The 16,430-nt window shown below is 39.7% G+C and overlaps 2 protein-coding genes across 2 annotated transcripts; both read left to right on the top strand.

Annotated features, from left to right (window-relative positions):
• The first annotated feature begins 61 nt into the window (after positions 1-61).
• On the top strand, positions 62-1,973 carry wu:fj39g12 (uncharacterized protein LOC563937 homolog). The gene is made up of 3 exons (XM_038284210.1): positions 62-306; positions 999-1,162; positions 1,319-1,973. The coding sequence occupies exons 2-3, from the start codon at positions 1,064-1,066 to the stop codon at positions 1,625-1,627; spliced, it is 408 nt and encodes a 135-aa protein (XP_038140138.1). The 5' UTR covers positions 62-306; positions 999-1,063; the 3' UTR covers positions 1,628-1,973.
• A 5,304-nt stretch (positions 1,974-7,277) lies between these two features.
• Positions 7,278-13,996, top strand: gapdh (glyceraldehyde-3-phosphate dehydrogenase). Its single transcript, XM_038284417.1, has 12 exons — positions 7,278-7,387; positions 7,743-7,788; positions 9,004-9,103; positions 9,379-9,485; positions 9,602-9,692; positions 12,276-12,391; positions 12,486-12,567; positions 12,647-12,798; positions 12,907-12,985; positions 13,068-13,151; positions 13,444-13,541; positions 13,615-13,996. The coding sequence occupies exons 2-12, from the start codon at positions 7,766-7,768 to the stop codon at positions 13,682-13,684; spliced, it is 1,002 nt and encodes a 333-aa protein (XP_038140345.1). The 5' UTR covers positions 7,278-7,387; positions 7,743-7,765; the 3' UTR covers positions 13,685-13,996.
• Positions 13,997-16,430: the final 2,434 nt, after the last annotated feature.

The raw sequence follows: 16,430 nt of genomic DNA, 5'->3' as shown, positions 1-16,430 counted from the left end.
AGATGACGGGTTGGATGGGGGGGGGGGGGGGGGGGGGGATCTCTGGCTCTACAAAACCTCTGCAGCATCCCGCCTGAAGCCCCAGCAGATACAGAAGCAGGAGCAAGACAATCACCATCAACCTCATAATCATTCTCCTAAGTCCATCACAGCGTGGAAACGAGGAGGAGGAGCCAGCCGGAGTGAGAAACTGATGCTCCCAGCAGGTGCCAACAAGTGAGAGGAAGCTGAGAGCCCGAGAAGGTGGGAATGGAGAAGAGACTGTAAGAGAAGACGCCCAGCTTTCTGAGAGACAACAAACATCAGGTGAGCTTTACGAAATGTTTACTCTCATCTTTTTTTATCTTTTACCTCTCATCTGTTTTAATGCAATAGAATGCCAATTTACATGTCGACAAATTGAATGACTATATAGACATTTTTTTTCCCAATTATGTAGTTTAATCAAACAGGAGTTTTATTCTATTTTTATCAAACTTGATATCAAATTATCAAATTTTATTTGTTTAATTTTTCTATTGCTCAGCTTGAAAATAAAATGTCACTTTTTGCAAGTGAACACACCTGTGTTAATTGCTCTTTGTATATATATAAAAAGAAAAAAATATATATATAAGGATATATATATATATATATATATATATATATATATATATATATATATATATATATATATATATATATATATATATATATATATATATATATAAGGAAATAGGTTTGATTTAAAAGAAAATATGGAGTTAGCTTTAAATCAAAATTCAAAAAAGTACGGGCAGAAAAATCTATTATTTTCTTTTTCCACTAATTGTTTTAGTTTCAGTTATATGCCGTAGATGCTTTCTATTTGCTTCACTGCATAATTTTTCTCAAAACCAAAATAAAGTTTTTCACAGAAACACAAAGCCATTGTCGATCATTGATTTTCTACTTTTTCATAGTTTGATTTCTTATACCTAAACTTCTCTCTAATAATATTTCTCTATTATCTTCTTCAGCGTTCAGATCTCTGCAGCCAGTGCATTTCCCACTTCTTATATCTGCAATCATTATTCCCGCTGCCATGCTGCGCCCCGTGCTGCTGTGTGCCGCTCTGCTCCTCCTGACTCCCTTTGAGATGACAGAGGCTCGTGCTCTTCATCCTGCCCCCGATGCTTCGCAGGTAAGCTAGAGGGAAAAAAAATAAGAAAGTGGCTTAGGATAAAACTGGGTGGTGCAGGAAAATTGAAAGAAAATTAAATATCTTGCTGATTGAATTATTCTCCCTTGTGCACACCCTAAAAATTTGATTTCCTTTTTTTTCCTTCCTTCTGTGTAGTTTCTGGAGCAGTTTCTTGAGCGCTACGATGACCTCCTGACCCTGGACGACCTGGAGAACCTTCTAAACAGCCCGACGGACGATCGGTCCACTGCCTCCTCCTCCTCCTCCTCTGGGGTCAAAGCAGCCGAGTTCCCCAAATGGGCAGACATCCAGACTGAGCCCGAGACCCCTTGGCTCCGGCTGCTGAAGGGAGCCCTGGCCAGTCAGAGGCAAGCGGAACCGGAAAGGTCACGGAGAGGATGGAACAGAGGATGCTTTGGCTTGAAACTGGACCGGATCGGGTCCATGAGCGGACTTGGCTGTTAGTGCAGAGAGAAGAAAAGATGAGACTGGGGGCATCCTTCGTAGATATGTTCACAAGCAAGCTTTCACCTGCAGAAACAGGATGTTTACACGTAGTTTCTATGTAGTTTACTGTAATGTGTTTTAAGCCATTGTAGATTAGATGCCTCAAATTTCATTCCAGACCGAGTATTAGAAAATGTTAGCTGTTCCCATGATATCCTCACAGTGTGTGTAGTAAATGTAGACCAATTTAACATTTTTGTGTGTAACAAAAACGTGAGGATCCAAAGACGATGGCACTGGTAAACCCTCTGCAGTTCCTTTTATGTTCTCTTATGATTTGCATGAATAAATGGATTTGACATTTGGGGTGTTCTGCTTTCTTGCTCATAGAAATTCAATTCTTGCCCACTCACAAAGCCCACATGGTTCACTCCCTATTGACACCTGTCATCTCAATTTCTCCTTCAGCGAGGAGCTTTGCATCCTCATGACATCTTGTTTTAACTTGATGATTTATTGAACGTTCTTGTGGCTGTTGGAAGAAGTTCACTCCTTCCTCCGTCATTCTGCTGCGTGGACCTGCTGCCACGTCCAAAACGCTTTATTGCTCTGCCAACACACGCAAAGTTCTCAAGGGGGAGTTTGGGAGGGGAGGGTGAAAACGATTTTATGTTTGTGAGATGAGCCGATGTGGTTCTACACCGAGAACATGTTTACATACTGTATGAAGCTGCCAGTGGAGAATTCTGCCAGAGATGTGAAGGAAATGTTCTTTTAGAGTAAGAAAATTAGTGAGTAGTGTGATATTTTCATGCATCAAACTAAAGCACAAGATTTGATGCTAATTTCATGTAATTTTGTATGAAGGCCAGTATTTAAATGCTTTACCTTTTTCTGTAAACACGCAGAAAAAGTGCCCAACTCATTTTGATCACCATGCAGAAACTTATTTCCACATGTTGATCGAAAAGCAGGCAATCCGTGCTGATCCTCTCCTTCCAGATTCATTGACCTTCCAGTAGTTTGTGAAAGATCATGAGCAAAACCATCAGCCAAAGAGTTTCTAGCTCTAATTGTGGTGAAATGACATTATATCCATATTAAACAATTAGAAGGTTGTGGTCTCTTTGTTACTAAAATTGAAAAAGTCAAAGCGAGGGAAACCTCCACTGCATCCTTTTATGATCACCTTGTAATCAATGCTCTCAGAATTATAACACAAAATACCATATATAAGACAGAACATATATGTTATATAAATATATAAAACACAAAATACTATATTATGAAAATTTAAGTTTTGTTATTTTCTAGACTGTAGCACTATAATTAAGAATAGACAGCAAAGAAAAAAAATTACATAAATGTTCACAGTTTTGCTCAACATTGAGTCAGGGAGCATCTTGTTTCCACTGATCATCCTTGAAATGTTTTTTCCACCTTAAATTGAGTCCAGCTGTCAAAAATTTGTTGGACATGATTAACAAAGCCACTCAACTGTCTATATAAGGTTTCACAGTTGAAAGTGCATGTCAGAGTGTGAACTCCGAGTCAAAGGAATTTTCTGTAGATCTCAGGGACAAGATTGTGTTAACACTCCAATTTCTGGGAAGGATAGAGAAAATATTCTGCTTCTTTAGAGCTCCCAATGAGCATAGCAGCCTCCATTGTTCTTGAATGGGACAAGTTTGGAGCCTCCAGGACTTTTCCTAGAGCTGACTTGCCATTTAAACTAAATGACTGAAGAAGAGGGGCCATGGTTCCTCTGTCAGAGCACCAGAATTCCACTGAGGAGAGAGGGGGGCCGGCCTATCTGGAGTTTCCCAAAAAGCACCTGAAGAACTCTGATATTACTTATAAAAAATCTCCTGTCTGACGAGAGAGAAAGTGACACATGGTGGTGGCAGCATTATGCTGTGGGGATGCTTTTCAGCACCAGGAACAGGCAGATTATTCAGGATTAGTGGGAAGATGAATGCAGAAATGTATAGAAAGATCCCTGATGAAAGCCAGATTCAGAGCGCTCAAGATCTCAGACTGAGGCAAAAACAGATTTTTCAGCAGCACACAGACCCAAAGGACACAGTTAAGATCTCAAAGCAGCGGCTTTAGTACCACTCTGTCTAGGTCCACGAGTGGCCAGACGTACGGCTGACTTAACATCTGAAGAGATCTGAAATTCGAATTACAGTGATGTAGCTTATGAGGTACTGCAGAGGAATGGTTGAAACTGTCTATATGTATGAGTGCTAAGTTTAAAGCATCATATCGAAAATGACTTGGGGCTGGGATTGTTGCCAAAGGTGGGGCAGCTCTTAGATATCTATCTTAATAAACAATTTTCAAGGACAGAGATTAATACAGTACCATATGAAATTAAGCTGTAACGAAACAAAATGTAATAAGAGTGAATACTTTCAGAATTTACAATACTACCTTAAAACCCATTTAGGAAGCCAACCTGAGAGGAACATTAGCTCTAAAATGTGAAATGTAGTATTTCAGACAAAGATGGGAAAAAACCAAAATCCTTATCTGCTGGCAATGAAAATGGATGTCTAGACTTTGCCTGTAGCAAAACATAAAAATAAGATCCATCTGAGGCTGGAGAGATGATGCACTGCCTACATGGCTGCATGAATACAACCATAATGAGTCATCAAAAAAAAAAAACTGTGTCCAATATTAAAAGTTTAATGAAACCTGAAAGGTAATCATGCTGATTAGGAAAACAAGTTTTAAAATGTCTGTGTTTATTCAGAACTTGGGTCCTCCAGTGTTTTAGGCTAAATTAGTTTAAAGCTTGAAAAACTAGGAAATGTTTTTGTAAGAAAAAAAACTGTCTAAAATAATTACTTTGTATGAATAATTGTCCATCACACCTCCTAAATAAATCTTGTCAGTAGATTGTGTTAGGTGTTTGAACCCTGTAAGCTACTTTTTAAACCAGGCACTAGGAGAGTTGGTTGTTTTTGCTCTTAGATCCTAAAAGCCCAGATGATTGGATGCTGGTTCTGTCAAGGTGGGCTTCCAACTTGGGCCAGAACATAACATTCTGATCACCAAAATGATATATATTTTTCCTATTAATTAAGAGAACCAATCCACTGTGGCGGCCCCAGAGCGGAAGAAGAAAAACAAACTTTTTTCACATCATGTGTCACATTTGATGCCTTTGAAGAGATTTTAGACCAATACTTGCTACCTCCTGGTTAGTTAGTCCGGCGAATTTCTTTAAAAAATAATTGTTCAGGTCTCCTGGGGGGATCAATGGAAACTTTGCACATGTGTGACACAAGTTCAATGTAGAAACATAGGAGAGTCGCTCTGCTCTCTGACTGCAGACACAGGCTGCAGCTGCTGCATCTGAGTTCCTGTATTTTGGAGGAGGGAGGTGCTTACTCACTAGATCTAAAGACAGTAAATTCAGAGCAATCGGTTCACTATGTGTTGTCATGAGAGTCTCTAACAAGACAGGAAAGGATGCTAGATTTGTTGCTAATCTTTCTTTGAAAAAATTTAGCTACATGGGTCTGAAAAGGCACTAAATATAATCGTGAGGTGACAACAATGCAGAGGCAGCTTCTCTTCTTTTTTATGCTGAAGACAGCCGCATGATGACATAAAAAAATATCCTGAAATAATATTGAAATCATTTCAGCGCCACAGTGCAATCATAAATGATTTGGAGAATTTGCACGTCTAGAAAAATACTTTTATAACATTTAGAATTTGTGTGGAACACAATTAGGGAATTCCTTTTAAACAGTCTTTAAAGAAGGACACATCCAAAGCTTTGGATATTATTTTAGATTTACCTAAACCTATAACCCAATATAACATAATTCTGCTTTGTTAATTTTCTGCAGGTTTTTGTGTGAGTGGTCTGCTGTGTTCTTCAGTTCTAATTATTTGGTTCATAGATCTGTATTCGATTCAAAAAGTGTACTCTGTTGCTGACTTCATTTGTTCATTGTAGAGTTGTCTGAATTATAAATGAGTTATGCCTTTACAATCTTTTAGTAATTTATGACAATAAGTACATTTTTCCCTTTACTCAACAGTTTGTGGCCTAAATTAAGTGTATCTGTCTCATAAATTCGAAATAAAATAGTTGTTAAAGTGTGTGCAACATAAGAACTTAAAGGTTCAAAGACTCAGGCCATTTTTTTGAAGTTGTATCCACAAACAAATGAATTTGTTGGGTTTGTATGCAACAACACAAGATGGCACTGCAAGACAGTCTGCACACAACTATTTGTCCTATCCCGGTGTTGCAATATGGTCATTGTCCTATTTCCTAATGGGGCAATGAGGTGTAGACCTGTTGCTTTAGGTCAAATTGCATGGATACAAATATATTTTGTTTTAACATTTGCAGCCCAATAAGAGACATTTAAGAGAAAAGGAGATACTTTTACATAAAATAAATGCTTAAACACTGTTGATTTCTCTGCTGAAACCTTAGAGATAACTTTTTAACTTAAGTAAAAGATCTTTTCCTTCAGCATCACTACTGTAAAACAGAAGAAACATATAATCTGATTATGGTACCTCTTACGTACCAAGTATAACTTGGGCCCAGTGTTGGCCAGCAAACCAGAGTCTAATCTTAGCCTGACCTTTAATTCCCCTCTTTGACCTTAAAGTAGCGGCCAAGACTGGCATGCTTGCACTCAGGGTTGTGGTAGTTCAGTAATGCCAGGACACTGGACAGCTGCCAAAAACTCCTCGAGCATGTCTGCAGCCCCCTGCAAGAAGATGGAGAATAAAAGTTATCCAATAAGATTTTTCTCTTTTTGTGAACTCAAGATACATGCAGTTGTGACGAAAGGCCATGCTGTTAGGGAAGGTTTTCAACTCACAGACCTTGTTCAAATGGACATAGCTATGATTCAGATTTGACATTTTCTAATCTCCTCTGCAGTTTTCTTTTCTGATGTCAACAATGTTACCAGGAAAGAAAGTCAAAAATAGATGTGGAAACAGCAGCTGACATGGCTGAGCCTTGTCATGTTTGTGTGCAGGGGAAGAGAAGGGAAGGCAGTTAATCTGGGAGCAGAAGGCACAATCTTTTGTATGCACCTCGCTAGTGCTTGTGCATGCTTACCTAAAAAGAAAATACAGCTTTCTTTTATTGCATCATTTCAGGTATTTCCAAATAGCCTCACAAAAGCCACAATTCAACTGAGTAAATGGACTCAAGCACGCTTCTGTGGGCATATGTGAGCGAAATTGAGCAATCAGGTTTCAACTTTTGACTTCTGCAGAAGGATAGGGGCTGCAGGAAAAGAATAGCTGCTCCAGAGTCAGTCAAGTGAAGGGTCATGGTCTTTGGACATTAAATGTCACAGTCAGTAAGACAGAGATTTGATCCCCCTACCTATTCGTTCGCTCCATGTGGCTGCATTCGCTGAGAAGGTCAGCAGGGGACCCCTGTCTTTTTTCAGCCTGTGATCTGAGGCCTTTAAGGTGTGGTGATCTAAATCAGGACTGCTGAGAATTCCCGGCACCTCATGCAAATTAAATAGTTTTAAAAAAGAAATTAAAAAGAGCAGGAAAAAAAGAATGAAAAGTTTTAAGTTTGATTGAAAGTGAAATATTAAAGAGTGCATTTAACGACCTTGACATTCAGAAAGGGGTGGGACAAGGATCAGTGACCATTTGTAAAGGGGGCGTGGCTTCTGGGTCTGGTAAATCATAAAAACGCATGGTTAAACTTTGCTCTTCCCCACTCACACCCGGAGTCGCAAGACAGACTGAGTCATCTCACAAACGGTAAATACCTCCAAGCAATTCATTGAAAAAGTTTTCATCTGTAAACTAAAGGGACATAGCAGGCTGCATGGTTACTATAATTTAGATCACCTGTTGACTGCATGCATGGAATAAATGCATTTGAACACTTTCAGCAACTATTAAAGAAATGACTGTAGACTTGCTGGGCCTTTTTACTGCTTGGTGTGACTGTTTTAATCTGGTTTAATTTAAATGAAAATCAAAATCCTTCAATTATTTCACCAAATTCTTTTGTAGTCTGCTCACTTTTGCATGCCTAAGGAGAAAATGTATACATTTGAAGAACAATAGGATTTAGATGTTTGTAAATGAATTCAACTCTTTCTTTTTTCAGAGGACTAGACCAACCCAGGCAAAATGGTGAAAGTTGGTATCAATGGGTAAGGGCATTTTTCACCTGTGTAAAAGACATTAGGTCTCTATAAGTGATGCTTTTGATTAAAACTTGTCTAAAGTAGAGTTAATTTATGGAAGGATTCTTTTATTGTTGACATGTGTGCAACGAGATGTTTGCATTTATATAATTGTTTGTCTAAGGGAAGAAACTGCAAGATTTGTCTGCTTGTGGGCAACAAAATAATGGACTTAATTTAGGGAAAGCGGTATTTGGGTTTTCATGGTATTGGCTATACAAATTGCAGGAAAGAAAGGGGTTGCAAAGAAATCTATGTGCTTTGTTTAGCATGGGGTCTGTCTTCTAAGTTGTATAAAACTACAGGAAATATGGCACTAGAGGTTTTATTTTTGTTTTCCCCTGATTGTCAGATCCTGACATCAGTTTTTCTTCTTTTTCCCACCAACTTTATTTAATGCTAAACAGGACAAAGGCCTTATTACTGCTGGCTTTTTGGGCATGATGATCTGCAGCAGCTGCAGCCATGAGTATTTTCTAATGGAGGACATGCACAGGTGCTCGTGCTCCAAACTGACTGTTGAGCAACTGTTCATGGTGACTTTCTTGATCTTTGAACTTTGGCCTTTAGCAGATAACATTGTGGGCAGTAATTTCATCATAGGAGGGGTTGTTCAGTTTTCCTGCTGATGGAAGCAAACCTAGAAGTTGCAGAACACACAGTCTGACTTGAATCTATTTGTTGGGTCACAAAGCTTTTGTTTTTTTTCGCCCCCCTCTACCTGCTCAACTTCCTGATCCCAGTAGCTCTGACGTATAAGGATAGCATATCGGGGCCAAATTTTAGGACCCAGAGGGTTAAATATTAACTTGACCATTGATTAAACTGTGCACTTTCGTCACAAGGATTACCACATTTGAAAAACATTTTGACTCTCACCGACAACCTCCTCCTGCCCCTCCTCCCGAACTCTGGCCTTTCTTTGACTGCAGTTTCATGTCTCCTGGGGTGTTATCTATGTTCCCACATGGTTGAAAAATGGCTTCACTTGTAGAGTGAACCATATCCCCCCCAGGGTCTAAATAAATGTCAAACTAAATTTGACCGACTCAGTTCTGTATTTACATGAAAGTTTCCACCTTTAATTTCACTGAAACTAAAGCCAATCAGCAGATTGAGGAGGCATCATGTTGCCATCTAGAGGCCTAAAGTAAGAAGTGCTTTTTTGTTCACCTGTTACAGATTTGGCCGCATTGGTCGTCTGGTGACCCGTGCTGGTTTCACCACCAAGAAGGTGGAGATTGTCGCCATCAATGACCCATTCATTGACCTGGAGTACATGGTAGGTTAAAAATGTTCTTCAGAACACTGCCTTTTATCCCAGACACACCAGATACTTACAAGAAAGGGTATTATTATTGAATATTTTCCCCAAGATAACTTGATGTGGAGAAAAAGTTGAAAAGTATGGGCTCTTTTTTTTGGCTAAATTGGTTCCCATTGTAGAGGATTAGGGAGCAAAGGAAATTGTTGTCGTCTGGGCTAAAATATGTTAAGCAACCACTGGTAAATGTGTTCTATATTGATGGGAAACAAAATGCAATCTGGTCTCTTTAGGTTTATATGTTCAAGTATGACTCCACACACGGCCGTTACCATGGCGAGGTCAAGGCTGAGGGAGACAAGCTGGTCATCGATGGACACAAAATCACAGTCTTCCATGAGTAAGTTCATTTCCCAGTGTCTCTGTTAGTTTGGATGCACGGTAAAACCATCATTACACACCCCTGGGGGAAAAAAAGTTGATGGAGACAACTTTGCTTTATCCTCCTCCCTACAGGAGGGACCCAGCTAACATCAAATGGGGTGAGGCTGGTGCCCAGTATGTGGTGGAGTCAACTGGTGTGTTCACCACCATCGAGAAGGCCTCAGTAAGCACTCAATCCATCGGAGTTCTAAAAGATTTTTATATTGGGAATATTTATTTCCTGATGCTTTAAACTGAATTTGGAAAGCAGCTACCATGTTTAGCATTAAACTAAATGAGAAATTCCATTGACTGGTGCAGGGCAGCTACTTAATAAAGCAATTGCGATGAACTGAAGACTTACAAACTTAAATCCTTCCACTACTGATCCCATAAAATATAGCTAAAATTTCCCCCAGAGTTCACTATTCTATATTATATACAGGTGCTGGTCATAAAATTAGAATATCATGAAAAAGTAGATTGATTTCAGTAATTCCATTTAAAAAGTGAAACTTGTATATTATATTCATACATTACATACAAACTCATATATTTCAGATGTTTATTTTGTTTAATTTTGATGATTACAAATGACAACAAATGAAAATCTCAAATTCATCATATCAGAAAATTAGAATATTGTGAAAAGGTTCAAAATTGATGGCCCCTGGTGCCACACTCTAATCAGCTAATTAACTCAAACCACCTGCAAAAGCCTTTAAATGGTCTTTCAGTCTAGTTCTATAGGCTACACAATCATGGGGAAGACTGCTGACTTGACAGTTGTCCAAAAGACGACCATCGACACCTTGCACAAGGAGGGCAAGACACAAAAGGTCATCGCTAAAGAGGCTGGCTGTTCACAGAGCTCAGTGTCCAAGCACATTAATAGAGAGGCGAAGGGAAGGAAAAGATGTGGTCGAAAAAAGTGTACAAGCAAGAGAGATAACCGCACCCTGGAGAGGATTGTGAAACAAAACCCCTTCAAAAATGTGGGGGAGATTCACAAAGAGTGGACTGCAGCTGGAGTGAGTGCTTCAAGAACCACAACACACAGACGTATGAAAGACATGGGTTTCTGCTGTCGCATTCCTTGTGTCAAGCCACTCTTGAACCACAGACAGCGTCAGAAGCGTCTTGCCTGGGCTAAAGAGAAACAGGACTGGACTGCTGGTGAGTGGTCCAAAGTCATGTTCTCTGATGAAAGTAAATTTTGCATTTCCTTTGGAAATCAAGGTCCCAGAGTCTGGAGGAAAAGAAGAGAGGCACTTCATCCACGTTGCTTGAAGTCCAGTGTAAAGTTTCCACAGTCAGTGATGGTTTGGGGTGCCATGTCATCTGCTGGTGTTGGTCCATTGTGTTTTCTGAGGTCCAGGGTCAACGCAGCCACATACCAGGAAGTTTTAGAGCACTTCATGCTTCCTGCAGCTGACCAACTTTTTGGAGATGCAGATTTCATTTTCCAACAGGACTTGGCACCTGCACACAGTGCCAAAGCTACCAGTACCTGGTTGAAGGACCATGGTATCCCTGTTCTTAATTGGCCAGCAAACTCTCCTGACCTTAACCCCATAGAAAATCTATGGGGTATTGTGAAGAAGAAGATGCAATACACCAGACCCAACAATTCAGAAGAGCTAAAAGCCACTATTAGAGCAACCTGGGCTATCATAACACCTGAGCAGTGCCACAGACTGATCGACTCCATGCCACGCCGCATTGCTGCAGTAATACAGGCCAAAGGAGGCCCAACTAAATACTGAGTGCTGTACATGCTCATACTTTTCATGTTCATACTTTTCAGTTGGCCAACATTTCTATAAATCCTTTGTTTTTATTGGTCTTCAGTAATATTCTAATTTTCTGATATGATGAATTTGAGATTTTCATTTGTTGTCATTTGTAATCATCAAAATTAAACAAAATAAACATCTGAAATATATGAGTTTGTATGTAATGTATGAATATAATATACAAGTTTCACTTTTTAAATGGAATTACTGAAATCAATCTACTTTTTCATGATATTCTAATTTTATGACCAGCACCTGTATATCCTATTATTTTCATCATGCCATAAAGTCTCAAGTTGGTGAATCGTTATTTTTAGTTCATGTGATCGAGCATCTAAAGCATGTAGGACATTTTAAGGGACTACTGGATCAAAGAAAATGTGTAGTAAACATACCTTCTTGGCATTTACTCCAATTGACTTCAATTGAATTATTTTCCTCTGTCATTTTAACCCCTTTCTATGCTCTAACCCTGAGAACAACCTTAACATTACCTTAACCTGAGCCTTAAACCTACGAGAGCAACATTGCTCATGAGGACCGGCCAAAATGTCCTCACTCCAAAGGTTAAGGACCTAAATGGTCCTCACTCTTATTCTAAAACAGGAGAACACAAGTTTTTAAAATCTACAGCTTTTCAAAGCTGTTTCAGAAGTTGACATTATGCCTTAAATTCACTAAGTCTTAATAAACAAGTGAAAGCACAGCTTTAAAATTCTCCTTTGTAGAAGGTCATGGATGCGTATTATTATTTGTAGTGGTAGTGTATGGTTTTGTGTAATTTTCTTTGTCTCCGTTTTTAGGTTTGAAACTTATTTAATTTGGCTTTATTTGCTATACATCTAAGTAAATTATAGGCTCCTTCATAAAAGAGTATAAAATTGGAAGATGAGGATGCCTTCTGCATGAAATGACACTCCTTAATGGCTGATCATCAACTGGGTTTATACTACTTTTGTATCACTTTTTAGACTCACTTGAAGGGTGGTGCCAAGAGGGTAATCATTTCTGCTCCCAGTGCTGATGCCCCAATGTTTGTCATGGGCGTCAACCATGAGAAGTATGACAAATCCCTCCAGGTTGTCAGGTAAGAATTGCGTATTTAAAATGAATAGAAAAAAAACTTGCCAAGCACCACAACGTTTAAATATGTATTTCAATCTCTAATTTTGTCTTCATAGCAATGCCTCCTGCACAACAAACTGCCTGGCACCCCTGGCTAAAGTAATCAACGACAACTTTGGCATCGTTGAGGGCCTGATGGTGAGAATTTGACTCTATTGCAAAGTATTTTAGCTGCCCCGGCTTGTTTAATGCTCCTCTTTCATTCTGAATACATCAGAGCACAGTCCATGCTATCACAGCCACCCAGAAGACTGTGGACGGCCCATCTGGAAAACTGTGGAGGGATGGCCGTGGTGCCAGCCAGAACATCATCCCTGCCTCCACTGGTGCAGCCAAGGCTGTTGGCAAGGTCATCCCCGAGCTCAACGGGTCAGTATTGGGGGGCGGGTGGAATTCACTTTATTTAGCATGTTTGTCTATAAGAGGGTTATGTTAATTTGCTTAAGTGACTCTAATTTTTCTTTGCCGATTTTACAGCAAGCTGACTGGTATGGCCTTCCGTGTCCCCACCCCCAATGTATCCGTGGTTGATCTGACTGTCCGCCTGGAAAAACCAGTAAGTTTGCTCATTTCTATATTCACTTTTGCCGTTTCTTGTGATAAATGTATGATTTAGGTTGCACTCTTATCTTTTACAGGCCAAGTATGATGACATCAAGAAGGTTGTGAAAGCTGCAGCTGAGGGTCCCATGAAGGGTATCCTTGGATACACTGAGCACCAGGTCTGCACCCTGATGTCACATTTTGCTTCATTATGTCCCAACTTTGGGCTTAAGCATCCAGTAGGTTTGCTCTGGTTGCCTTTTAGTGTTGACCCAGATTTGCACTGTGATTAGGACATTTGCAGATTGCGAATTTGGACTTAAAGCTATGGCAGGAACATATCTGATGAGACGGAGAGCCATAAATCACAAAATATAAAAATATAAGCCAAATGTACCTACTGCATCCAAAGCCAATAATTCTTCAACTTAAATCAAAGTTGTTCACCTTGTACTCCCTGCTCTCCTGTAGGTTGTCTCTACAGACTTCAATGGAGACTCTCACTCCTCCATCTTTGATGCTGGCGCTGGCATTGCCCTCAACGACCACTTTGTCAAGCTTGTTACATGGTGCGCCTCCATCAATATCCATCTAACCACATTTATTAAAAACGATGCTAATTTATTTTTTCTTCTGTTTAAGGTACGACAATGAGTTCGGCTACAGCAATCGTGTTTGCGACCTCATGGCCCACATGGCCTCTAAGGAGTAAACCAACCAGATGACTGAAATGTACCAGTGTTGCCCTTATTCTCCTTTATACAGAGTTTTATAAATGTAAAAATGTAAGAGCTGCGATTCTGCTTAGTTCCATCAGATGGTCGATCCATACCCCCCTCATCACGCCTGAGGAAACGTCCCACATGAAAAAGGATTTAATCTGTTGACCAATTCTTTTTTTTTTATTTGGTAAACTCCCTGTTCTGTTCTTGTGTTGGATGGATTAAGGTGTGAAGGTATTCCTGTCTGCAGGACTTCAGTTCTGCAGTCAGTTGTGGAATAAAGTCCTCTTTGTGAGAATCAAGCCTTTTGTCCTTGCTGTTGCACAGATAAAAATGATTTAAACAGTATTTAGATGATTAAATCAGCTTTTTTTTTTTTTTTTTTTGCATCTTGAATGCTTTCATAAAAAATCTAACTCCATTCACCTGGTTTTACTTCAGGAAAGGATCATTTCTAGTTACCATTTCGACACAGCACTCAAACCTGAAATCTATCACTTCTGGCTTTATGCTAACCTGCAAACTGTCTTAGCATTTCACATCCTGACATGTACAGTGTCAAAAAAAATATATATATAATCTTAATTGTTCTATAGGTGCTCCATTCACTGTGGTAGCCTACTGAACCAGTGTCCAAAATAGGGTAACAAATGGAAAGGCAGGTGATGCTGGATTATCAGTCTACCAACGCTATTTATATACACTCACCGGCTACTTTATTAGGTACACCTGTCCAACTGCTCGTTAACACTTAATTTCTAAGCAGCCAATCACATGGCGGCAACTCGGTGCATTTAGGCATGTAGACATGGTCAAGACAATCTCCTGCAGTTCAAACCGAGCATCAGTATGGGGAAAGGTGATTTGAGTGACTTTGAACGTGGCATGATTGTTGGTGCCAGAAGGGCTGGTCTGAGTATTTCAGAAACTGCTGATCTACTGGGATTTTCACGCACAACCATCTCTAGGGTTTACAGAGAATGGTCTGAAAAAGAAAAAAACATCCAGTGAGCGGCAGTTCTGTGGGCGGAAATGCCTTGTTGATGCCAGAGGTCAGAGGAGAATGGCCAGACTGGTTCGAGCTGACAGAAGGGCAACAGTGACTCAAATAACCACCCGTTACAACCAGGGTGGGCAGAAGAGCATCTCTGAATGCACAGTACGTCAAACTTTGAGGCAGATGGGCTACAGCAGCAGAAGACCACACCGGGTGCCACTCCTTTCAGCTAAGAACAGGAAACTGAGGCTACAATTTGCACAAGCTCATCGAAATTGGACAATAGAAGATTGGAAAAACGTTGCCTGGTCTGATGAGTCTCGATTTCTGCAGTGACATTCGGATGGTAGGGTCAGAATTTGGCGTCTACAACATGAAAGCATGGATCCATCCTGCCTTGTATCAATGGTTCAGGCTGGTGGTGGTGGTGTCATGGTGTGGGGAATATTTTCTTGACACTCTTTGGGCCCCTTGGTACCAATTGAGCATCGTTGCAACGCCACAGCCTACCTGAGTATTGTTGCTGACCATGTCCATCCCTTTATGACCACAATGCACCCAACTTCTGATGGCTACTTTCAGCAGGATAATGCGCCATGTCATAAAGCTGGAATCATCTCAGACTGGTTTCTTGAACATCACAATGAGTTCACTGTACTCAAATGGCCTCCACAGTCACCAGATCTCCATCCAATAGAGCATCTTTGGGATGTGGTGGAACGGGAGATTCGCATCATGGATGTGCAGCCGCAAATCTGTGTGATGCCAACATGTCAATATGGACCAAACTCCCTGAGGAAATGCTTCCAGCACCTTGTTGAACCTATGCCACGAAGAATTGAGGCAGTTCTGAAGGCAAAAGGGGGTCCAACCCGTTACTAGCATGGGGTACCTAATAAAGTGGCCGGTGAGTGTATGTAGTAGTGTGATGGATATAAATGTGCAGATGTTGCATAGTGTTTTAACTGGTTAATATAGGGGAAAGTTAACACTTTTTTTTTTTTTTTACAATATTGAATGAAAAGTGCTAAAGTTTATCCTTATTTCTGCAAATGGTACATTGTCTTTTTGACACTACATACCATAAATTAATTCCTTTAAGCTACCCGACTTCCTTTTCACAATCTTTTAAAATATTGGCAAAACTGCTTAAAGAAAAACAAGATCTGCAGAGCAACAAGAAAATCTACATTTAAGCATAGCATAAGCTTTCAAAACTCTTCTATTAAATCATGAAGCTGAGCCACACATTTTCTAATCTACATAAAATAACTATCATGGAATGTCTAGAGCCTGTATTGAAAATAAGAAACTATCCATGAAAATGCAGTTAATCTACACATTTATCTGTCCAGTGGTTTTAAATTCTAGCAATTGTCGCATTTTAAATAGAACCTTAATTTCACCAGTAGGCGTATGCATTAAATGCAATCATTTTGTTTGATTGAAATCCTTGGTAGAGGAACATAAGTTCAAACCATATTTGGCTATGTCTCATGCATATGCATGTTTTATGCATATGAAATGATAAATCCTCTGAGATCATTAAAATAAACTGTCTTGTAATTAGCTTGATCCATCTTTAGTTTAACAGCTGTACTTTTCTCCATGGTGTGTTATTCTGAATAGAAAGAACACTCTTCTGATTAGAACACCAGCCTCCATAACTTTTTTTTATTTTTTCCCAGCTATGTTTTCTTTCCAGCACTCATTAAAGGCCAGCTTTATAGAGTGTATGG

This window comes from Cyprinodon tularosa, unplaced genomic scaffold (assembly GCF_016077235.1).
Source record: "Cyprinodon tularosa strain WSP-4 unplaced genomic scaffold, ASM1607723v1 ctg2, whole genome shotgun sequence".
NCBI classification, from domain to species: domain Eukaryota; kingdom Metazoa; phylum Chordata; class Actinopteri; order Cyprinodontiformes; family Cyprinodontidae; genus Cyprinodon; species Cyprinodon tularosa.
This window is presented reverse-complemented; position numbering and strand designations above follow the sequence as displayed.